The 24,015-nt window shown below is 46.8% G+C and overlaps 1 protein-coding gene across 1 annotated transcript in view; it reads right to left on the reverse strand.

The window, feature by feature from the left end:
- Nucleotides 1-1,999: 1,999 nt before the first annotated feature.
- The window catches only part of LOC122433474 (ATP-binding cassette sub-family A member 17-like), an 86,706-nt gene continuing 64,690 nt past the window's right edge, over nucleotides 2,000-24,015 (reverse strand). The window contains exons 21-30 of the mRNA XM_043456469.1: nucleotides 23,753-23,972; nucleotides 20,632-20,790; nucleotides 16,293-16,471; nucleotides 15,525-15,650; nucleotides 12,409-12,603; nucleotides 4,600-4,787; nucleotides 3,494-3,664; nucleotides 3,072-3,262; nucleotides 2,862-2,935; nucleotides 2,000-2,383 (exon numbers count right to left, since the gene is read on the reverse strand). Coding sequence (XP_043312404.1) covers nucleotides 2,006-2,383; nucleotides 2,862-2,935; nucleotides 3,072-3,262; nucleotides 3,494-3,664; nucleotides 4,600-4,787; nucleotides 12,409-12,603; nucleotides 15,525-15,650; nucleotides 16,293-16,471; nucleotides 20,632-20,790; nucleotides 23,753-23,972 — 1,881 coding nt within the window. The 3' untranslated portion in view covers nucleotides 2,000-2,005. The remainder of the gene's footprint in view (nucleotides 2,384-2,861; nucleotides 2,936-3,071; nucleotides 3,263-3,493; nucleotides 3,665-4,599; nucleotides 4,788-12,408; nucleotides 12,604-15,524; nucleotides 15,651-16,292; nucleotides 16,472-20,631; nucleotides 20,791-23,752; nucleotides 23,973-24,015) is intronic.

Genomic DNA, 24,015 nt, shown 5'->3' on the forward strand with positions numbered 1-24,015 from the left:
GGCTGCCCATGACCTTAGTGGCCCGCACCCTGAGGCCGCAGGCCCTGCTTCCCGTCCTTGCTTCAGGCGAGGAGACCCTTGGTTCTGTGCTGCGTCGCTCTTGGCATAGATCGCAGGGCAGAAACAGACCTGGGTGACTCATCCAGCACGTCTGACTCCTTCCCTTGAAACGTGGCTCACCCTGGACCCCTCCTCCATCCCTCCCAGGGCAAGCCCTCACCGTCTCACCTGGACCTTGTCAGTCCTCAACATCTCCTCGCGGTCAGTTGGGAGCCCACTAAAACCAAAGAGCACATCTGCTTGCTTTAGTGGCGGCAACATTCTGTTCACCCAGGTATCAGGCAGTGCCCACCGGGCCTTGTCTTTCAGGAACCATCTCACATCCCACCTCCTCCAGTGAGATATTCTGACAAGGAAAGAAATGCGACTTCTGGGAGAAGTGCTTGATGGCCGAGGACACAGTGGTTTTTCCCAGAGAAGCTAGGGAACCTGGGTCAAGGTTCTCTTCTTACCCTCTTCCCGAGGCCTCAAACTGTGCTCTGTCCCCCCACCCCTCACGCTGCTCTCTGAACTCCATCAGGGTACTCCTTCTGTGCTCAGCAGCTGAACACACACAGGAGCCAAAGTGCAAAGCCTCCAAGCCAGTCTGGAGTAGGAGACAAGTGAACAGACGATCACAGCCGGCTATGAGGAAGCCGGGGTGAGGAGGTGGGGGTGGTGTGTGCAGAGGAGGAGTGGGTAGGGCAGAGCAAGCCTGGGGCCTGTCCACACTGGAGGAGGGGGAATCCTCGGGCCTGAGGGCTTTCAGCCTTCCTCACACACCTGTGTTCCCACTGGTTACAGTTTCCGCCCTTGGTACTTTGTTGTCCTCCCCCTGCACTGTTACTTTGTTGCTGGACTCCTCAAGGCAGAGGCCCAGGCTCTGAGCAGTCACAGGAAAGATGGGTATGCAGCTGTACATAAGGACGCTGTGCTTCTGGGGAATGTTGCGTTGGGGTGGGAAGTGGGGCCAGGGACAGCAGACACCACACTCCCTCCCAGAGCTTGGCTAAGAAGGGAGGGAGAGGGCTACCTGCAAAGGAGCCCAGCGGGGCTTGTGAGAGGGGCTGGCGTGACCACGCTGGAGGAGCAGCTGTGTGCCCGGGCCCTTCTTGGAGGGCCGTTGTGACAAAAGTGCAGGGCCACACTCAGGCTTGATGGTCCCAGCTCACAGCCTTTGCTCACTGCCTCTCAGGCCCGAGCTGCATCAGAACACAGATTGCTGGACCTCACCCCCCAAATTTCTGATTCAACGGTGCTGGGGTGGGGCGCAAGAACCTGCATTTCTAACAAGTTTCTGAAGAGGTGGATGCTTCCAGTCAGGAACCCCACTTGAGAACTTCTGCCTGAGGTGAATCCTGGCTCTGCCATCAGCTGACCGTGGAAAGTTGCTGGATGTCTCTAGGTCTCAGCTTACTCTTCCAGGCAATGGGGATAATAATTATGACTACAACACAGGTTGATGGAGGGCCACACACAGGTTAGGGTTAGTGTTAGGGCCAGGGCAGAGAACAGATGGAGCCACACAAATTGAAATATTGAAAAATGGTGACTTAGGTTTGCAAACTTCTCTTGCCTCCTACTTTCAGAAGCATGGCCCTGTTACACCGCGCTCAGAAGCACGGCCCTCTTACACCGCGCTCAGAAGCACGGCCCTCTTACAGCCATGGTCACCCCCAGGCCTTTGTGCTCCTGAAGGGATGTGACAGGTGTCCCTCTGATCCCACGGCCAGGTCTCAGTGTGGCTGCAGGCCACTCATATGTGATCCAAGGGGATCCCTTTCCACAGAAATGGACCTGGATTCTCCACCAGGCCTCTAAGGCGGGTGCCCTCAATCTGGCAGAAAGCCAACCCACCCCTCCACCCCCAAGCTGAGCTTACTGGGTCTTCAGGTTGCCTCTGTACGCCTTGCAGCCCATGGCAGGCTGTGTGCACTCAGGCTAACCTGGCACAGGGAACTCTTTATTACAGCAAGGCAGTCTTTGAGGGATGTGGCGAGGGAGGCTGGGAGGCAGGTGGAGAGCGAGGCAGAGACGGTGGCTGGGATGAAGACCTGAAGGGAATTGGAGTGGGAGGCCAGGAGAGAGGCTGGGAGAAATGCTGGGAGGAACATGGAGTAGGGGGTGGAGTGGGAGGTGGAGACAGTCGCTGGGAAGAAGAGGGAGAGAGAGGTGGACCGGGAGACGCGGGGTCTGCGGGCTTGGCCCTCTCTTGTCTGTTACTCCCTTGGGCAGGGGGCACAGGGCAGCTAAAGCTCAGGAAGATGTCCTCCAGGGAGATCTGGTTGACTGAGTAGTCCTCCAACATGTACTTCGTTTTGGCTTGCTCCATAATGCCGAACACCTGTGGGAAGGGAGGGGCCGCTGTGGACAGCAGGCACAGGGGAGCGGGGGCAGACGCAGCAAGGGGTGGGAAGAGAAAGGGTCTTTGAGATTGTTACACAGCTCCCAGAGGCCCATTCCTCTCTCAGCTGCTCCCAGACCACCTCTCAGGCAGTCAGTCCTGCAGAATTCAGCTGTCTGCGATCGCAGGGAAAGGGACCTGGCTGGGAGTGGTGCCAGAGGCAGAGGTCCCACAGGGTCTTGGCTTGCTGTGTGCCCTGGGCATGTGGCGTGCCCTCTTTGAGCCAGCTCCCCTCTCTGTGAGATGAGGGGACGGGAGGAGCTGATCTCTGAGGTCCCTTCCAGTTCAAATATTCTTAATCAACATTTTCTATGAAATTCACATGAATGTTGCAGGAGGGCTGAATTGGACTTCCACTGGAGAGAACTCAGTGCACAACATCAGAGGTGTGCTCCCTGATGTCCAGGCATGTGCTCACCTTTCCCCAGCTGAGGTCATCACCAGGCAGGTGGTAATGGACCATCCCTTGGTGCTCATCCTCCAGGACGCTGCCTACACAAAGGAGAGACCATGTCCCCCTGAGGGCCAGGCTGGATGGCCAGGGGAGGGTGGCCTTGGCCCCCGAATCGTGACTCTCATCCCAGTGCTCAGGGATGCACGGACGCACGGCGCCCTCTGCGGCACATACCTGGGAAGGTCAGGCCCACGAACGCCTTGAACTCCTCCAGTGTCTCCTGCTGCCCGTCACTCCGGATCTTGGCCCGTAGGGAGTAGCCACTGCCAAACTTGCTCTTGAGGTGCTGTGGGCTGCCCAGGCACTTGAACTGACCCTGCACCATGATGGCCAGCCGGGTGCACAAGGCTTCACACTCCTCCATGCTGGGGAGAGGGGGTGGAGCCTGATATAGCATCGGGGAATGCTGATGCCCGCCCTCCACGTCAAAACCGTGCACCTGGGAGAGTGCTGACGCCCAGATCAAGCTGTTCCTGATTCCCACACTCAGGGTGTGGCCCACTCGCCTCACAGACTCTTCACCAGAGGCTGACAGGTCTTCTGTTCACCCAGCCCCTCCCGGCCCACCCAGCCCACAGCCCCCATCCTGGCTGGACCTGTGGGAGGTGATGATGATGGCCTTGCCGGACTTTCGGGCCCGTGCCACAGTGCCCCAGAGCAGACGCCGGGCCACAGGGTCCATGCCAGTGGACGGCTCGTCCAGGAAGATGACCACAGGCTCTCCCAGCAGGGCAATGCCGGCACTCAGCTTCCGCCTGTTGCCGCCACTGGGGCCAAGGGGGAGAAATTGGGTGACTGGCAACCCTAAGTTTCCAGAAGTGCAATCTTCCCTGCATTTTCCTTTGTTAAGAAAGTGTTCATGCGCCCTGGTGGGGTGCTCAGTAACATGGCCCACCACCCTCCCCCAGGGATACATTATGACTCAGCTGTCTACTCAGCATCTAAACCATTCTCCTGGGCATAGGGATCGGTCCAGGCTGAGCACATGGTCCGTGGATCTCCTCTGAGGGACTCTATGGGTGTCACAGGGTAAGGGCATAGAACTGTTTTAGCTCATTTCTTTTAATGAACACATAGCATTTATGATGTAAAGGTACTTCCCAAATGTTAATTCATTTAATCATCAAAAGATGCAGGGAAACATGAAAACAAGATTGAAACAGAAGTTAACAGAAGAAAGAGGGCACCATCCTCTAACTCCTGGGTGCCCTGACTCCCAGTCCTGCTAACAGTCTGCAGGGGCGCTGTGCACAGCTCAAGGGGTGGCCTGGGACTTGGGACCGAGTAGCCTTGCTTCGTTTAAGCTAACTGGAATTGGGTTAGGATCACTGGTGACAGAAGACCCAGGAAGTCCCCACCCTCTTCAGCAGAACATCAGCTGCTCAGACGGCTCGCAGAGCAGGGTGCGGAAGTGCCACAGGTCAGAAGCCCTTGTGAAGCGGCAGGAAGAGTAACAGCTGTGGTGCGTCAGCCAATCCTCAGCCAGGTAACCAGAGGAAGCAGGGCCATGGGACAGCCCAGGCCGTTGACCCATTCTCACAGAGGAGGAAGGCCACCTCTCTGGAAACCTGTGCAGTGGTGAGGACCATACAGCTCCCCCAGGCACAGAGCCAGCAGGCCTTGCCCTACCCCCCAGCACTGAACAGAACCAGAGGACATCTTATTTCAGGACGGGGAGGGCCGAGGGAGCCCCGAGTCTCACCTGTAGGTCCTCACCAATTTGTCGGCGTACGTGTACATGAGCAAGTCATCAAGAATTTGGTCCACACAGGAGCTGATGTGACGCTCAGGGATACCCCGGAGCCGGGAGAACATGACCAGCATCTCCTTGCCCGTCATGTGGTCCAGCAGGGCATCAACTTGGGGACAGTAGCCGATCCACTGTCGCACCTGGAGTTGGAGCACAGCCCAAGGGGAAGGCGGGTCAGAAGGAAAGCTGCCCACTGGGCAGGTGCCTGGCCTCTGCCTCATGCACACCCACAAGTGCAAGGTGAACACACGTGTGCCAGGGGCCACCAGTGACATTTGGGAGCCTGGATGCAGCACTGGCTTCTGGTGTGAATCCCGACCCCAGAGGGCGCACGTGGGTCTGGAGTGCTTACAAACCTGCCTGCCCAGAAGGAAATCTCAATGTCCAGAGTTGCCCTATCTCTTGTCACGTTTCAAGTGTATGGTCAGCAGAAGACACTTTATTTTCTCCCGTTTAAGCGTATTTTCTATTAGACAAGTAACCCACAAATACATTTTCTTTGTGAGGATGCTGGAGTCTCTTGTCCGGGGCCTGCCCCAGGTGGTGCAGTCACATCAAGGTGCACTTCCAGACTTCTGCATGGCTGTGTAAAACACAACTGGATTATCTTTATTTACCATTCTGCACTTACCATTTTACCATTCTATCATTTTAATTCAGTATTATGTATTAAAGATCTTGCTTGGTCAGTAAATATTAATACAAACCTATTTCAACTTGGGCTTCCCAGGTAGCGCAGTGGTAGAGAATCTGTCTGCCAAAGGAGGAGGCACAAGAGACACAGTTTCTTTCAATCCCTGAGTTGGGAAGATCCCGTGGAGAAGGAAATGGCAAGCCACTCCAGTATTCTTGCCTGGAAAATCCCATGGACAGAGGAGCCTGATCATGGGGTCGCAGAGAGTTGGACACTACTGAGCAACTGAGCACACAAGCCTATTCCAACTCAGTTTGATTGCGACTCAATCATTCAGATTTGGGTTGGCTGTTTATAAAAGATTCAGGCACATGTGTGATATTTCTGAGTTTTTGCTGTTATGAATTTGCAGCAAACCAGGCTCCTCTGTCCATGGGATTCTCCAGGCAAGAATACTGGAGTGGGTGGCATGCCCTCTTCCAGGGGAGTTGACCATAAATGCATGGGTTTATTTCTGAGCTCTCTATTCTGTTCCATTGATCTATGTGTCTGTTTTTATGCCAATACCATATAGTTTTGATTACTGGAGCTTTGCAGTATAGTCTGAAGTCAGGGAGCATGATACCTCTAGCTCTTTTATCTCAAGACAGTTTGTTGATATTTTTTTAAAAATCATGAGTGGGTACTGAATTTTCATCCAATGCTTTTTCTGCTTCTATTGATAAATATTTTCCTCCTTTCATCTATGAAGGTAGTGCTTTATACTGGTAGATTTCCTACTGTTAAATCTTACTTACATTTCTGGAATTAGCCTGACAATTGTAATTTTTATTCTTTCAATATCCTGCTGAATTTCTATTGTCAATATCTTCAGTTCAGTTCAGTTCAGTGGCTCAGTCGTGTCCGACTCTGAGACCCCATGTACTGCAGCACACCATGCTTCCCTGTCCATCACCAACTCCTGGAGCTTGCTCAAACTCATGTCCATTGAGTCGGTGATGCCATCCAACCATCTCATCCTCTGTTGCCCTCTTCTCCTCCTGCCTTCCATCTTTCCCAGCATCAGGGTCTTTTCCAATGGGTCAGTTCTTCACATCAGTTGGCCAAAGTACTGGAGTTTCAGCTTCAGCATCAGTCCTTCCAATGAATATTCAGAACTGATTTCCTTTAGGATGGACTGGTTGGATCTCCTTGCAGTCCAGGGAACTCTTAAGAGTCTTCTCCAACACCACAGTTCAAAAGTGCTCAGCTTTCTTTATGGTCCAACTCTCACATCTATACATGACTACTGGAAAACCAATAGCTTTGATTAGACGGACCTTTGTCAGCAAAGTAATGTCTGTGCTTTTTAATATGCTGTCCAGGTTGGTCATAGCTTTTCTTCCAAGGAGCAAGTGTCTTTTAATTTCATGGCTGCAGTCACCATCTTCAGTGATTTTGCAGCCCAAGAAAATAAAGTCTGTCACTGTTTGCATTGTTTCCCCATCTATTTGCCATGAAGTGATGGGACCAGATGCCATGATCTTAGTTTTTTGTATATGTGCTGCCGAAGGGAGCACATGATCTTAGTTTTTTGAATGTTGAGTTTTAAGCCAACTTTTTCACTCTCCTCTTTCACTTTCATCAAGAGGCTCTTTAGGCCCTCTTTCTGCCATTAGGGTGGTGTCATCTGCATGTCTTAGGTTACTGATATTTCTCCCATCAATCTTGATTCCATCTTGTGCTTCATCCAGCCCAGCATTTTGCATGATGTACTCTGCATGTAAGTTAAACAAACAGGGTGACAATATACAACTTTGACATACTCCTTTCCCAATTTGGAAGCAGTCTGCTGTTCCATGTCTGGTTCTAACTGTTGCTTCTTGACCTGCACACAGATTTCTCAGGAGGCAGGTCAGGAGGTCTGGTATTCCCATCTCTTGAAGAATTTTCCACAGTTTGTTGTGATCCACACACTCAAAGGCTTTGGCATAGTCAATAAAGAAGAAGTAGGTGTATTTCTGGAACTCTCTTGCTTTTTCAATGATCCAACGGATGTTGGGTAATTTGATCTCTGGTTCCTCTGCCTTTTCTAAATCCACCTTGAACATCTGGAAGTTCGCGGTTCACGTACTGTTGAAGCCTCACTTGGATAATTTTGAGCATTATTTTGCTAGTGTGTGAGATGAGTGCAATTGTGGGGTAGTTTGAGCATTCTTTGGCATTGCCTTTCTTTGGGATTGGAATGAAAACTGACCTTTTCCAGTCCTGTGGCCACTGCTGAGTTTTCCAAACTTGTTGGCATATTGAGTGTAACACTTTCACAGCACCATCTTTTAGGACTTGAAATAGCTCAGCTGGAATTCCATCACCTCTGCTAGCTTTGTTCATAGTGATGCTTCCTAAGGCCCACTTGACTTCAGACTCCAGGATGTCTGGCTCTAGGTGAGTGATCACACTATCATGGTTATCTGGGTCATGAAGATCTTTTTTGTATAGTTCTTCTGTGTATTCTTGCCACCTCTTCTTAATATCTTCTGCTTCTGTTAGGTCTATACCGCTTCTGTCCTTTATTGTGCCCATCTTTGGATGAAATGTTCCCTTGGAATCTCTAATTTTCTTGAAGAGATCTCTAGTCTTTCCCATTCTATTGTTTTCCTCTATTTCTTTGCATTGATCACTGAGGAAGGCTTTCTTATATCTCCTTGCTATTCTCTGGAACTCTGCATTCAAATGGGTATATCTTTCCTTTTCTCCTTTGCCTTTCTCTTCTTTTCTCAGCTATCTAAATATCTTACTTAAGGCTTTATGTTCCTATATGAAGTTGGCCTATGGCTCATGTTGGACACTGTCTTTGTATGATTTTCACTTCAGATTGGGTAACACCCCGCCTTCTGTGATTCGGAAGAGATGTACAAGAAGGAAATAACTGCTTGGTGGTGGCTGGTAGACTTGCCCATCAATCCCTTTTAGCCTGGACTCTTTTAAGAAAGGGTAGATCTTCAGTCATTATTTCAACTTTACCTCCAGTGTTGGTCTATATAGGCTTTCAACTTTGTGAACAAATTTTTGGATAGAAGGCTTGAAAATGTTATAATTTGATGCAAAGAAAATTAAGGAATGTGATGTTTCTTACATACCTGAGTCTGGAGTAAGCCTACTGCCATGGGATGGCCACGGAGCCCCGCTCAGAGCATGGAGGCCCCACGGACCAGGGAAAGTCCCACAGTGGAGCTGAACGATTCTGAGATAGTGAGTGACTTTGACAAAAATGAATGTGGACACTCAAAAGTCACTGTTGACTTTTGGCATACCAGCAGATTCTGAAAAGAATTGTTGTTGTTGTTGTTCAGTTGCTAAGTTGTGTCTGACTCTTTGCGACTCCTTGGACTGCAGCACGCCAGGCTTCCCTGTCCTTCACTGTCTCCCAGAGTTTGCTCAAATTCATGTCCACTGAGTCTGTGATGCCATCTAACCACCTCATCCTCTGTTGCCCCCTTCACCTGCTCTCAATCTTTCCCAGCGTCAGGGATCTTTTCCAATGAGTCGGCTCTTCACATGTGATAAGAATATATTTTAGGAAATGTGAAAGAATGTTTAAAAATACTTGCACATGTAAAGGGTGGTAAGCAGAAAGCTCACAAAGGAAGAGAGCAAGGATGTAGATTTGTTTGAGTTTGCTAATGAGATTAATCCATGTGGGATTTCTAGGCGAAAGTGAAGTGAGGAGCATATTGAACTACATTTCCTACCATGAATTTTCACAAATTTCCAGGAGGTGATATGCAGACAGATTCCAGGAAGACGGAAATCCAGTTTCTTGCCAGTCAGACAGGAGGAGGGTCTTATAGGCAGATGCCGCTTGATTTTAAATAATACAAAGAAATGTAACATTCCTTTTCATCTGAGTTTACAGAGCCAATTTGTACTTGCCTCTCAGTGAGCTTCAACAAGCTGGATGGATGACTGGTGATGATAAGGCTAGTGGGTAGGTCTGTCATGACCACCTGCCCTCACCCTGTCTTGTGGTGTCTTTTATTCCATTGCTTGTTCATTCCTTCTTCCTTTTTTTGGTAATAGCTTATTGAGATATAATTCACGTATCATACAATTCATTCATCAAATGTGTTCAATTCAGTGGCTTTTAGTATATTCACACTGGTGGTCCATGATCACAGTCAATTTTATAACATGGCATCACTCCTCCCTAGAGAAACTTCAAATCCATGAAAAGTTACTACCCATTTTCCCCAGAACGCCCAACCCCTGGCAACCATCAATTTGCTTATCACCATGGATTTGCCTGTTCTGGATGTTTCAATATAAACAGAATCACACAATCTGTGCCATTTCGTGATCTGCTTCTTTCACTCTGCATCACGTATTCAAGGTCCATTCGTAGTGTAGCGTATGTCAGTGCTTCATTCCTTCTTTATGGTTGAATGATATCCTAGCGCACGGATAGATCACATTTTGTTTATCCATTCATCTGTTTGTTGGTGGACATAGGGTTGATTCTACCTTTTGGCTGCTGTGAAAAATGCTGCCATGAACATTCATGTACAAATTTTTGTGTGAATGTATTAACAGTTTTTTAGTTCTCTTGGATATATATACCTAGGAGTGAAACTGCTGGGTCATATGGTAACTCTGTTTTAACCTTTGAGTATCTTCTCTAATAATCTCAATCTTCTAATTGAAGTCTTTCATCCATTTATAAGTAATGTAATTACTAATATAATTGGATTTAAATCTACCATCTTATTAGGGCTATCTACTTGTCCCATATGTTCTATATTCCTTTTTCTCTCTTACTTTGTCTCCTATTGCATTGATTATTTTTTATGATCCACAGGGCTGCCTGAGAGTCTTCATGACATGGCCGTTAGTCTTCTCCAGAGTGAGTGGTGTGAAGGGGAGTATAATCAAAAGAGAAGCTGCAGTGTCCTTCATGACCCAGTCTCAAAAGTGACATACCACTTCTTCCACAGTATTCCATCAGTCACACAGACCAACCCTGGTACCATCTGGGGTAATCTTCTTAAGGGTGTAAATCTCAGGAGGGTTACTAGGGGCTGTCTTGAAGGTATACCACAGTGTCTCTTATCTTCTTCTGTATATTTGTTTTCTACACTTTGATTCTCCATGCTTCATTCTAAATTATTTTTTGCGGGGAGGAGTTGCTGTTTAGGTACACATGTGTGGTTATTTTTTTTTTTTTCAATGTGCACCAAACACTGCATTTCAAGTTGTTTGCCGAAATCATTTGAGGCCTAGGATGCGAGCCTCTTCTGCCAGCTTCTCCTGACATTTGCTTCTGCCAGGCACCTGGGAGCACTTGTGATTTAGAGTCACATCAATTCCATTTCAGGGACTGATAAGAGTCCAGGTTGTTCTGCAATGCTTGCATGAACTTGTCTAAGTACAGTTCATCCCTACGCCTGAGTGCAGCCCTCCAGGGTCCTGACTCAAGGAAAGGATGCTTGCACCAGGCCTCCCTATGCCCCAGAAGGCTCATCCTGAACTCCAGTGTGGGCCAGTTCAAAACTAAGGGCAAAAAATATTCAGATCTCAGCAACCCAGCCTTGAATGGGCCACCTCCCTGGGTCCCTGTCCTCCTCTACCTCTTGGCTCATAAGTCTTCACTATCTTTTTAGTTCTCTGAATCCTTCAAAGACCTGTTTCCAAAATTTGGTTCTATTTTTCTAGTTATTAATGACCACCAGGAAAGGGATTAGAGTTACCTGATTTGCCATTACCAAAAGACTTGTCCATAATTTTTAAAATAACAAAAGTTAAAATTAATAGTAAATGGCTCATAGCTATGAGATGCTTATACTGGTTATGGTTGTTTGGCCAAGCAGTGTATGCTAAAAGGTGACAGAGAGTGATAATTACGAGCATGGATTCTGCAACTAGCCCATGTTGATTCTTCTGCTTTCTCTCTAAACTTTATGTTGGTCATGGACAGTAAAGCTAGTACAGTGCATGCTGTGAATGGTACAGCTTCGATTAGACCCCTGTAGTTTGGTCTCCTCATACACCTGTCATTGAATCCACTGTATACTGACCCCACTCCTCCACCATCATTACACTTAAGTCACTGCACGGCAACGGCTGGTTCTCAAGATCATGAACTCCTTGCAAGTGAGAGTCACTGGGCTTACACAACTGTTGGCATACACTAGGCATTCAAAAATTGTTTCACTGAATTGGTGCCAATAATGGAAGTAGGCTCCAAGAAGAGGGTCAGGTGTGAGGGATATATACTAAATTTGACTATGTCTGAGTCAAGCTGTTTAGAAGGGATGTATATGCAGGACTGGGATTGGGCTGAGGGTACGGCTACTTGGGAGCCATCAGCAAACAGAAGATAATGGGAGTCAGCGTAAAGAATGAGATTGGGGGGGTGGGAACAGTGTGTGTGGAAGAGACAGTGGGCTGATGCTGCGGCCCTGGGGAGCAGTGCAGTCTAATGGGCTGGAGGAAGAAGATCCACCACAGGAGTCTAAGGAAGAAGTGTGAGAAAAGAGCCAGAAGAAAGGGGAAGCTATAGGAGCAAACAAAGGAAAGCTAGAGTGTAAAGGAGAGAAAGGCCTGCAAGAAGAAATGCTTCGGAGAAGGCAAGGAAGCTGAGCTCAAAGTTAGGAGTGGCCTTGGCTCGGGAAGTGCAGTGGGCACAGGGCCAGGGAGAAGAGATTCCAGGGCTCGTTGGGAGGGAGCATCCATGGACCATGGCTGCTGGCTGGGTGCCCTGAGTGGTGCCTGGGACAGCGGTAGATGGTGCCACTCACTCCTCCAAGGATCACAGGGGGAGGGGGGGAAGAGACGGCAGTTTGTGGGGACAGCTGATGGCTTTGGGGGTCCACTGGACTTGAGATGCCTTGGGTTTCAGGGACATTTCCAAGGCAATGTTGAATAAGCAGCTTGACATACAATTTGGAGCTCAGAGAAGAGGTCTAGGAAGGAGCTATGGATCTGGGAGTCAGAGATAAATCTGACACCTGGAATTTTCAAAGATGGGTTTCATTCCAGTTCCCTGTCCCCAACCCTCTATAACACCCACAGGTGTATTTCAGCGGACCCTCTTCCTGATACACCCACACCACCCCTAGGTTCATGCCCCCTCGTCTCAGGTCACCACCTACCTTCCTCAAGTCAGAGCTGAGGCTGATGCTGTTGACAAAGGCGTCCCCAGAGGTGATAGACTCTTCCCCAGTCAGTATCTTGAAAATGGTGGTTTTCCCAGCTCCATTGAGGCCAAGAAGACCAAAGCACTCCTCTGCTTGAACAGTGAAGGAAACCTTGTTCACAGCCAGTGGAGGCACCTTCCTGGAATAGACCTGAGATAGCCAAGATAGAAGACAAGACACCAGTGAGGTGGCCTGGAGCCAGCAGCCCGGAGTTGTCAGCTGCACTCCAGTTCTGCCCCCAGGGCCCCAGGACTCCGAGGTATCCAGGCTGGGATCTGCCTTCTCATCCCAGCTGCTGCTCCCAGTGGGCTCAGGAGGTTTTCTCTCTTCCTGCCCCTGCACACTGAGAACATAGTTCTCTAAGATAAGCCTCTTCTCTGCTTTCCTCAAAGCAAAGAAAACCACTTTGATGTTGCCTGAGCTGGTGTCTGGGGGCTTTTTAAAAAATATATAAATTTATTTAATTGGAGGCTAATTACTTTACAATATTGTACTGGTTTTGCCATACATTGACATGAATCCGCCATGGGTGTACATGTGTTCCCCATCCTGAACCCCCCTCCCACCTCCTGCCCGATCCCATCCCTCTGGGTCATCCCAGTGCACCAGCCCTGAGCACCCTGTCTCATGCATCGAACCTGGACTAGCGATTTGTTTCACATATGATAATATACATGTTTCAATGCCATTCTCCCAAATCATCTCACCCTCACCCTCTCCCACAGAGTCCAAAAGACTGTTCTATACATCTGTGTCTCTTTTGCTGACTCGCATACAGGGTTATTATTACCATCTTTCTAAATTCCATATATATGGGTTATTATACGCACATTGGTGTTTTTCTTTCTGGCTTATTTCACTCTGTATAATGGGCTCCAGTTTCATCCACCTCATTAGAACTGATTCAAATGTATTCTTTCTAATGGCTGAGTAATATTCCATTGTGTATATGTACCACAGCTTTCTTATCCATTCGTCTGCTGATGGGCATCTAGGTTGCTTCCATGTCCTGGCTATTATAAACAGTGCTGCAATGAACATTGGTACATGTGTCTCTTTCAGATCTGGTTTCCTGGTGTGTATGCCCAGAAGTGGGATTGCTGGGTCATATGGCAGTTCTATTTCCAGTTTTTTAAGAAAATCTCCACACTGTTCTCCATAGTGGCTGTACTAGTTTGCATTCCCACAACAGTGTAAGAGGGTTCCTTTTCTCCACACCCTCTCCAGCATTTATTGCTTGTAGACTTTTGGATAGCAGCCATCCTGACTGGCGTGTAATGGTACCTCATTGTGGTTTTGATTTGCATTTCTCTGATAATGAGTGATGTTGAGCATCTTTTCATGTGTTTGTTAGCCATCTGTATGTCTTCTTTGGAGAAATGTCTGTTTAGTTCTTTGGCCCATTTTTTGATTGGGTCATTTATTTTTCTGGAATTGAGCTGCAGGAGTTGCTTGTATATTTTTGAGATTAATTCTTTGTCAGTTGCTTCATTTGCTATTATTTTCTCCCAATCTGAATGCTGTCTTTTCACCTTGCTTATAGTTTCCTTTGTTGTGCAGAAGCTTTTAAGTTTAATTAGGTCCCATTTGCTTATTTTTGCTTTTATTTCCAATATTTTGGGAGGTGGGTCATAAAGGATCCTGCCGTGATTTATGTTGGAGAGTGTTTTGCCTATGTTCTCCTCTAGGAGTTTTATAGTTTCTGGTCTTACATTTAGATCTTTAATCCATTTTGAGTTTATTTTTGTGTATGGTGTTAGAAAGTGTTCTAGTTTCATTCTTTTACAAGTGGTTGACCAGTTTTCCCAGCACCACTTGTTAAAGAGGTTGTCTTTTCTCCACTGTATATTCTTGCCTTCTTTGTCAAAGATAAGGTGTCCATAGGTGCGTGGATTCATCTCTGGGCTATTTTGTTCCATTGGTCTGTATTTCTATCTTTGTGCCAGTACCATACTGTCTTGGTGACTGTGGCTTTGTAGTAGAGCCTGAAGTCAGGCAGGTTGATTCCGGGGGATTTTTAACCCCAGAATCTAACCCCAGCTAGTAACTATAGGGAAACAACTCTCTCTGACTCTGTCTCCCTTCCTCCCTCTCCGCATGCATGTCTGTGTACGTGTGCGTGAGTGTGTGTACATTCCTGGCTGTCTAAAGAATCTCTCAGCACAGTCCCCACAGGCTCTCAGGGAGATTAGCAAGCTTGCTGTGGGCTTTCAGAGCCCACATCCCCTCCTTGGCTCCTCCAGACTGCTTTCTAGATCCAGGAGAGACTCAATCATGTCCAACCTTCAGGGCTTCTGGGGATCCATGGCTCCGGTGCCCCTCCCATCCCAGGCCTCCTTGTCCTCAGGGGCCCCCAGAAGACAATGGGGGGCTGAGGCACTACCTGCTGTCTCTGGGTGCAAGAATGAGCTCAGATGCCATCTGTTCACAGAGGAAACCTCTCTCTGAGTCTTTCCCATCGAAACTCATCTGAACCCTCTGCCAGTGCAGTAGTTCCCTTATCCCCGGGGATATGGTCCAAGAATCCCAGTGGGGGCGTGAAACCATGGACACCACAGGACCCTCTACTTACTATGTTTCTCCTATACATACATACCTCTGACAAAGTGTAACTTATAAATTAGGCACAGTAAGAGAATATCCGAATTGCCAATATCACTACCCTTGGGCTTTGGGGTAAGTAAAATGAGAAGTCCTTGAGTACAAGTACTTGATACTGCGATATTGGATCAGATAACTGAGCTGGCAACTAAGTGATGAAACTGTGGACAAGCAGGACAAAGGGGCGGAGTGGAAGGGTTTGAGTTAACCACGCTACCCAGAGCAGCACACAACTTAAAACTTATGAAATGACATTTCTGGAATTTTCCATTTAATATTTTTGGACCATGGTTGACCGCAGGTAGCTGAAACCTCAGAAAGCAAAGCCGCTGATAAATGGGCTCTACACTGTACTCCAAGTCAGCGGGTGGGGTCCTGGAGCCATGATGGCGGCTTCCCTACACAAGGATCCCCAAGAGTAACGGGGATGAAAAGTAAAGTAATGCTTTTCAAGCTACATCGGACTTTACCTTAGATAGTTCTTTAAGGACCAGTGGGTTTTTCTTACACAGATCTTCCCAAGAGTTTTTGATCATGTTTGCTTCCTCTTCCACATCTTGGTCTCCAGGCACAGATTCTGCATTCTGCAAAACAACCTGTTTTTCCCAAGATAAGGATGGCAGGTGTAAGTGCTTTTGCAAGGATAGGAGGGAGACATAAAGGTCCTTCCCCGTAACGTTGTGAAGGTGCCCCAGCCACGCCAGCTCCCATTTGCACACCACCACCCATTCTGAGGGAAAGCTGCAGGCAGGACTGAGTGCATGCTGACATGACTGTGATATGCTGGACAGGAAAGCATTGGTTTTTAAAGAAAGTAAAAAAGACTTGAAGCCCAGAGGTGTCAAGATACAACAAATCCCATTTTCTACAGGATTTCCATGATCATGGGGGTGGGGGAGGTGCTTTGCCACTGGAAGATATTCAGGTCAAGAACTGACACAACAGACCTTTCTCCTATCTGGCTCCTGAATGACTGAGGGGAGAGGTGTTACAAGCTGACTAGTTTTAGGTAGTCCATGGCTGGCCAGGGTCACAGGGCCCAGGCCAATGCTCTTCCCCCTTCTCCCCTCAGGGCCTGGGGTCCTGGGGACCTCAGCAACCCCTCTGCCCTGAGGGTGGGTTACACGATCTCCAGGCCTTCTGACTTAAGAGAATCAAGGTCACTGCAGACTGCAGGAATTAAGCTGTGAAGCTAGCCCCTTACCTGTCCTTACAGACTTACACTTGGACTCACTCACCAATTTTTGCTTCCAGTAGAGGCCAGAAAACCTGGCTTTCAGTTCCCATAAGACATTGGTTTCAATGAGGAAAAGCAGGATGAGGTACACGAGCCCTGAGATGGCAAGGGCTGTCAGGTACTTCCCCATCCCGAGAGACTTCCAGGCATAGATGTCCTCCTGGACCACATAGCCCTCTGCTACAATGGGACAAACGGACACGATCTGATTACACAGAGCAGCTAGATTCCTATGATAACAAATGTCATTTAAAAGGAGCATTATTGTCATCAATGTGGTCACTTCACCCCAGATGGGAAACATATACAGTATTCTGCTTTTCTTGCTGGAACCAATGTTTAGCAAAAATTATGCAGTAAAGTAAAAAGACTTCTCCCTGTCCATATGACAGTTACTTGAAATGCAAACTATTTATATGTTTGATTCTTTTATCAATTATTAATCACCCTGTAACTTCAACTGACCACTCATGCAGAAACACTCAGCAGCCTCAAGTCTCCTATTTTAATCTGATTTGCCTACAAATTTTCTTTTAAATACATGCATTTTTAAATTATACAATACACACTCATTGGAAAAAAGAGACACGTCTGAGGTAGAGTCAAGGTACTTCTCCTCTCCCTACAGCTGTTTTATGTGTGTGTGTGTGTGTGTGTGTATAATACTTCCATACTCTCTGGATATAATCTTTTAAAATACAAGTAGACCAATACTATGCATTATCTTCTCCAATTCATTTGTTTTGTTTCAGTTCAGTTCAGTCACTCAGTCGTGTCCGACTCTTTGCGACCCCATGTACTGCAGCACGCCAGGCTTCCCTGTCCATCACCAACTCCTGGAGCTTACTCAGACTCACATCCAGCGAGTCAGTGATGCCATCCAACCATTTCATCCTCTGTCATCCCCTTCTCCTCCTGCCTTCAATCTTTCCCAGCATCAGGGTCTTTTCCAATGAGTCAGTTCTTCACATCAGGCGGCCAAAGTACTGGAGTTTCAGCTTCAGCATCAATCCTTCCAATGAATATTCAGAACTGATTTCCTTTAGGATGGACTGGTTGGATCTCCTTGCAGTCCAAGGGACTCTCAAGAGTCTTCTCCAACACCACAGTTCAAAAGTGTCAATTTTTTGGCGCTCAGCTTTCTTTATAGTTCAACCCTCACATCCATACAGGGCTATTGGAAAAACCATAGCTTTGATTAGATGGACCTTTGTCGGCAAAGTAATGTCTGTGCTTTTTAAAACGCTGTCCAGTTTGGTCATAGCTTTTCTTCCAAGGAGCAAGCATCTTTTAATTTCATGGCTGCAGTCACCATCTGCAGTGATTTTGGAGCCCAAGAAAATACATTGTCTCACTGTTTCCATTGCTTCCCCACCTATTTGCCATGAAGTGATGGGACCAGATGCCATGATCTTAGGTTTTTTGAATGTTGAGTTTTAAGCCAGCTTTTTCACTCTCCTCTTTCACTTTCATCAAGAGGCTCTTTAGGTCCTCTTCACTTTCTGCCATTAGGGTGGTGTCATCTGCATATCTGAGGTTATTGATATTTCTTCTGGCAATGTTGATTCCAGCTTGTGCTTCATCCGGCCTGGCATTTCGCATGATGTACTCTGCATGTAAGTTAAATAAGCAGGGTGACAATATACAGCCTTGATGTACCCCTTTCACGATCTGGAACCAGTCTGTTGGTCCATGTCCAGTTCTAACTGTTGCTTCTTGACCTGCACACAGATTTCTCAGGGGGCAGGTCAGGTGGTCTGGTATTCCCATCTCTTGAAGAATTTTCCACAGTTTGTTGTGATCCACGCAGTCAAAGGCTTTGGCGTAGTCAATAAAGCAGAGTGAAGCCGCTCAGTCGAGTCCGACTCTTAGCGACCCCATGAACTGCAGCCTACCAGGCTCTGCTGTCCATGGGATTTTCCAGGCAAGAGTACTGGAGTGGGTTGCCATTGCCTTCTCCAAATAAAGCAGAAGTAGATGTTTTTCTGGAACTCTCTTGCTTTTTCAATGATCCAGTGGATGTTGGCAATTTGATCTCTGGTTCTTCTGCCTTTTCTAAATCCACCTTGAACATCTGGAAGTTCGCAGTTCACGTACTGTTGAAGCCTCACTTGGATAATTTTGAGCATTATTTTGCTAGTGTGTGAGATGAGTGCAATTGTGTGGTAGTCTGAGCATTCTTTGGCCTTGCCTTTCTTTGGGATTGGAATGAAACCTGACCTTTTCCAGTCCTGTGGCCACTGCTGAGTTTTCCAAACTTGTTGGCATATTGAGTGTAACACTTTCACAGCACCATCTTTTAGGACTTGAAATAGCTCAGCTGGAATTCCATCACCTCCGCTAGCTTTGTTCATAGTGATGCTTCCTAAGGCCCACTTGACTTCAGACTCCAGGATGTCTGGCTCTAGGTGAGTGATCACACTATCATGGTTATCTGGGTCATGAAGATCTTTTTTGTATAGTTCTTCTGTGTATTCTTGCCACCTCTTCTTAATATCTTCTGCTTCTGTTAGGTCTATACCGCTTCTGTCCTTTATTGTGCCCATCTTTGGATGAAATGTTCCCTTGGAATCTCTAATTTTCTTGAAGAGATCTCTAGTCTTTCCCACTCTATTGTTTTCCTCTATTTCTTTGCATTGATCACTGAGGAAGGCTTTCTTATCTCTCTCCTTGCTATTCTTTGGAACTCTGCATTCAAATGGGTTTATCTTTCCTTTTCTCCTTTGCGTCACTGGCATGAACTCCTTATTGCCAAATCCAGACTTAAACTGAAGAAAGTAGGGACCTAAATCAAATTCCTTACAATTTTGATTAGACCAATCAGGTGAGACCTAAATCAAATCCCTTACGATTATACAGTGGAAGTAACAAATAAATTCAAGGGATTAGATCTGATAGACTGAGTGCCTGAAGAACTATGGAAGGAGGTTGTTTTGTTTATGCATATACAACAGACATCGGCCATATCCGGACATACAGATCAAACTAATACAGATCTTTGGCAAAAGCAGATACATGGACGTTATAATGGCTAGTATTACGGTAACTTTGGTTTGTAACTCCACTTTTTGTTTTCTGTGTAACTTAAGAAACTGATGCATAAAAAAACAACAACGAGTCTATGGTTCTGGGCACACAGTAGATAAAGAGGTCTTGTGACATCAATAATTAAAAGGGATTGGGGACAGGGCTGCATAAGGGTTGTTTTTCTATATTGTTGAAGACAAGCTGATACAAATTCAAATTAGAATGTTAAGGATGTTAAAATGCAATTCCCATGGTAACCACAAAGAAAATAGCTATTGAATATACCCAAGAGGAAATGAGAAAGGAATTAAATGTTTCATGTGAGGCAACTAGAGTAGCCCAACTCAGAGAGTGGAATGGTAGTCGCTAGAGGCTCGGGTGGGGCCGTTAGTGTTTCGTGGGTTCAGAATTTCAGTTCTGCAAGTTGAAGAAAGTTCTGGAGATGATGATGGTGATGGCACAACAGTGTGAATGTATTTAATGCCACCGAACTGCACACTTAAAAATGGTTAAAATGGTAAACTTCACATATTTTTCCACATTTAAAGAAAATAACTGATTTTAAAAGGTGTTGGAAAGGATGTGGACAAATTGGAACTCTCATATGTTGCTGGTGAAATGTAAAATGGTGCAGCCACTGTGGAAAATTGTTTGGTGCTTCCTGAAAAAGCTAAACATACAGTCATAAGACTCAGCAAATCCACTCCTAAGTATATAATCAAAAGAACTGAAAACTGGTTCACACAAAAATTTGTATGTGAATGTCCATGGCAGCATTATTTATAATAGCAAAAACATAGAAACAATCCAAATGTCCATTAGCTGATGAACAGATAAGCAAACAGTAGTCCATCCATACAATGGAATATTATTCAGCCATAACAAGGAACAAAGTACTGATGCACACCACAACCTGGATGAACCCTACCAATACTGCTGTAAGTGAAAGAAGCCAGACACAAAAGGTCACACAGTGATTCCATTTACAAGAAATGCCCAGAACAGCCCAATCAGTAGAGACAGAAAGTAGATTATTAGCTGTCAGATGCTTGGGGGAAAAGGGAAAGGGAAGTGACTGTTAATGGATGGAACATTTCTTTATTCCAGGTGACGAGAATGTTCTGGAATCAGATGGTGGTGATGGTTGCACAACCTTGGGAATACACCAAAAACCAATGAATTGTACACTTTATAAAGGGATGAATTTTATATGAATTGTATCTTAATAAAAATGTAATTAACACAGAAACCAACACAACATTGTAAAAATTAAAAAGCAATGTAATTAACAAAAGTCTGTTTGTCATACTCACAAACTTTACTGCACTCAACGTAGTCTAAGCTCTTGGCCTTGCAAAACTTCTGCAGTTCAAAGTTGTAGTACAGGTTGGATAAAGCCATCCCCAGGCAATGGCCTGGAAGTAGTAGGAACATGTCATCCAGGGAGTCTGAGATTGTTGTGTAGCCAAGTTCTGTGAGGGGAACAGAAGATATTAACCCTTCTTTCAGGAAGAAGTGGGTACATCACCCAGCGACTCTCTAGGCCCACTGGGCCTCTTCTCCTGTATAAAGGGTTTGTTCTTTCCTCCTGTGGCTTTACCTGTCTCCGCTCGCCACACTCCCAGGCCCAAGATCAGAAATCAGGTTCTCCCTGACTCCCAGTGTTCCCTCTCCTGAGGCAGTCACCTAGCCTCTAAGCTGTAACTATTTTTTCTTTTGCAGTGCTTCCTGAAGTCATTTTACTTCTATTCCAACTGTTTATGCAGACAAGTCAGAAAGAGCTTGGTGTGTTTGAGAAAACCAGCATGGGCATGGCTGCAATAGGGGATGCACTTGTGGAAGTTGTGGCTTTGAAGGCTGGAGGCTTACAAATGAGTTAGGGCCAGACAGGAAAGCCCGGGGGACCAGCTTTGGATTTATTCGAGTGTCATCTTACAAGTAGATAAGGAGAACACAGCTCCTGTGTGGACAGTTTGTGGAGACAAAACCACCATTATTTGCAGATGCTGTATATTATCACATACCTAGAAAAGCCACAAGAATCAACCAAAGTTGTCCTGTGGTTAGAACTCTGTGCTTCCAATGCAAGGGGCATGGGTTCAATCCCTGGTCAGGGAACTAAGATCCCACAAGCTTTGTGGTAAAAAGAAAGAAGAAAAGAGAACAGACTCAAGGACATGGAGAACAAATAACGGAAACTGGGGCCTCTTAGAGATTAGAGAAGCCAATTTTTTATGCTATATTGTTAACTGAAGAAATAACAAACAAGGTTATAAATAACCTTTGGTATATTTAAAATATTTTAAATATTTACAACAAATAAACACAACTGCTCTGTGAAATAACTATGCTACCCATAAGCAAATCAATCTGTAAGAGGATGAACTCAGTGTGCTGCATGGGAATGGACCTGCAGTGGGGCTGCGCTTACAGCCCTCTCCCACCCCACAGGCTGCTTGGTGCTAACCCCAGGCCACTCCACGTGCCGCCAAACCATAACACATCTCCACCAACAAGCAGGTGGGATTAGAGCTTTCGTTTCAGGCTTCATGACTTGCTACACCACCAACTCCAAATCAGGGGGGCCTGCAAGGAAGACAGCCCGGGGACATGTGACTTTCTTCAGACTCCCTGAAGAGAGGCTGAACAGAGTCTTCATATGAAAACAGACTCTCCTCTCAGGGCTTGGATTTAGAGTAGTACAGCCTTGGGGGATCAATTTATGAAATTTCTGTCAGTGGAGGCCACTGCGACATACAGGGAGTTGAACTTGGATGTGAGGTCTCCAGACCAACATTTCCTGGACCAGGACTCAGTAACTGAGCAGCAGGGCCAGGGTCCACCTGTGGGGATGGAAGCGCCGTTTAGGGGCACAGCTCAGAAGTCGTGGCTCCACATTGTGGCTGAGGCATCAGGGTCACGGCTCTGGTGATCAGAGAGTTGCACCTGTGGAGACCAGGCCCCAGTGGGTAGTTGCAGAGGGGGCAGGTATGGCCCTGGGGAAGAGGCACAGTGGCTCATGTCCTCTTAACGATCTCTCTGTAGAAGTCTAAATGTACAAATCTACCCTGGAGACTGAAGTAGAGGGGAGCGGGGAAACTGCCCGAACTCAGCTCTGTGGCTCCTGGGTGGGATAGAGAGAGACTTAACCACGAGGCAGTCTTGAGAGCCCTGCCTGGGATGAACAGTCAGCCACAGTGGCTCCCACACCCTCCCAGGTCAGCGACCATCTTCCGACGCTCAGGAGAGGAGTGCTCAACAATCCCACCTGTGATCACAGGGACAGGTATTCACAGCTCCTGCTTATTCGCCTGCCTTCCTTCCTTCCTTCTCTGCGGGTCCTACTCCAACACTGGCTAAGAGCAGAGGAGAGGTCACAAACCACCCCTACCTAGTCCTCCGACTGAGGAATCTTCTCTGCCACACTCCGGGGCGGGGTCCATCCTCTTCTGACTCTCGTGCTTTCTTCCTTCTTCGCTTTACTCATGCACTTTGTTGGCTGAGATCCTTGACTAACTTTCCAAGAAAGTTGGGTATGGGTTCAATTGCTGTTGCCCAACTGAAGTTGTCTTTGCTCTGTCCCTCCACTGCCTGATGACAGAACTCAGTACAGAAACCCGTGTCTTTCAGGAAGTGTTTGGGTCTCTCTTCATTCAGTGTCAGACATTTGATAAATCCTTTCAATCTTGAAGTCTGCTTTTTTCAACTCTGGGAAATTTTGTTTTGTTTCTTGGGTAGTTTCCTCAACCTGATTTCCTGTTTTCTCTTTCTGGAAGGCTAATAAGGCTAATTCAATTAATAAATTGAATACAAATAGCATCTCCTGCATTTACTGTCACATTACCTGCCTTTTCTCCCAACTTCTCTATTTCTCTTAACTTTTTGTTCTACTTTCTGGGAAATTCATTGCCTTTATTTTCCAACCCCTCTGCTAAATTTTTATTTTGGCAATCAGATCTTTCTTGTTTCCAAAGTTTTTCTTCTTCATGGAATTCTACAGAAGTCTCTTATTACCTTCTCTCAAACTGAGGAGTAATCTGTTTCAGTGAAGTGCATGATCGTCAGTGGACAGTGTGATGATTCTGACAAGTGTTTTTGCCAATGTAAGCAACACCTTAATGATGATATGGATGTCCCCATCCCTCCAGGCTTCCTATGGTCTCCGTTCATGGACCCCCCCAGCTCCGAGCTCAGTGTGTGCCTCATCCAGGCAGCACCCGGTTATGACGTCTGTCCGCACTGCTGCCTGTGCTGAGTGTCTGTCCCCCTGGAGGTGCGTGTCTGCAACACTGACCGTTTGGGGCTCTTCCAACGACCACTCTTGAGAAGAGCCTCACGCAGGCCCCTGCAGACACATGCTCTCGCAGGCACGACTTGTGTGGCTGCCAGAGGGATGGTTAAAGCTGTGTGATGTGTAGACCTGACGGGCCTCACCTTTTTCACTTGTGACCGAGACAAGAACAAAGGGGCCAATGCTCAGAAAGGTCAGCATGATGATGAGTTTGACACAGGCGTTCCCCGCATTGTCAAAGCAGAAGCTGGTCAGGTAGATGAAGGGGATGATGGCCCAGGCATAGAGCATCAGCATCAAGAAGACAGCTGGGACATTCTCCTTGTGTGTAAAAGCGTCCTCATTGAAGTATAGAAACACCACCTGGGGAAAGTGGGGCAGAGTTTGGAGAAGTCACTCAGAGTCA

Source organism: Cervus canadensis, chromosome 32 (assembly GCF_019320065.1).
Source record: "Cervus canadensis isolate Bull #8, Minnesota chromosome 32, ASM1932006v1, whole genome shotgun sequence".
NCBI classification, from domain to species: Eukaryota; Metazoa; Chordata; class Mammalia; order Artiodactyla; family Cervidae; genus Cervus; species Cervus canadensis.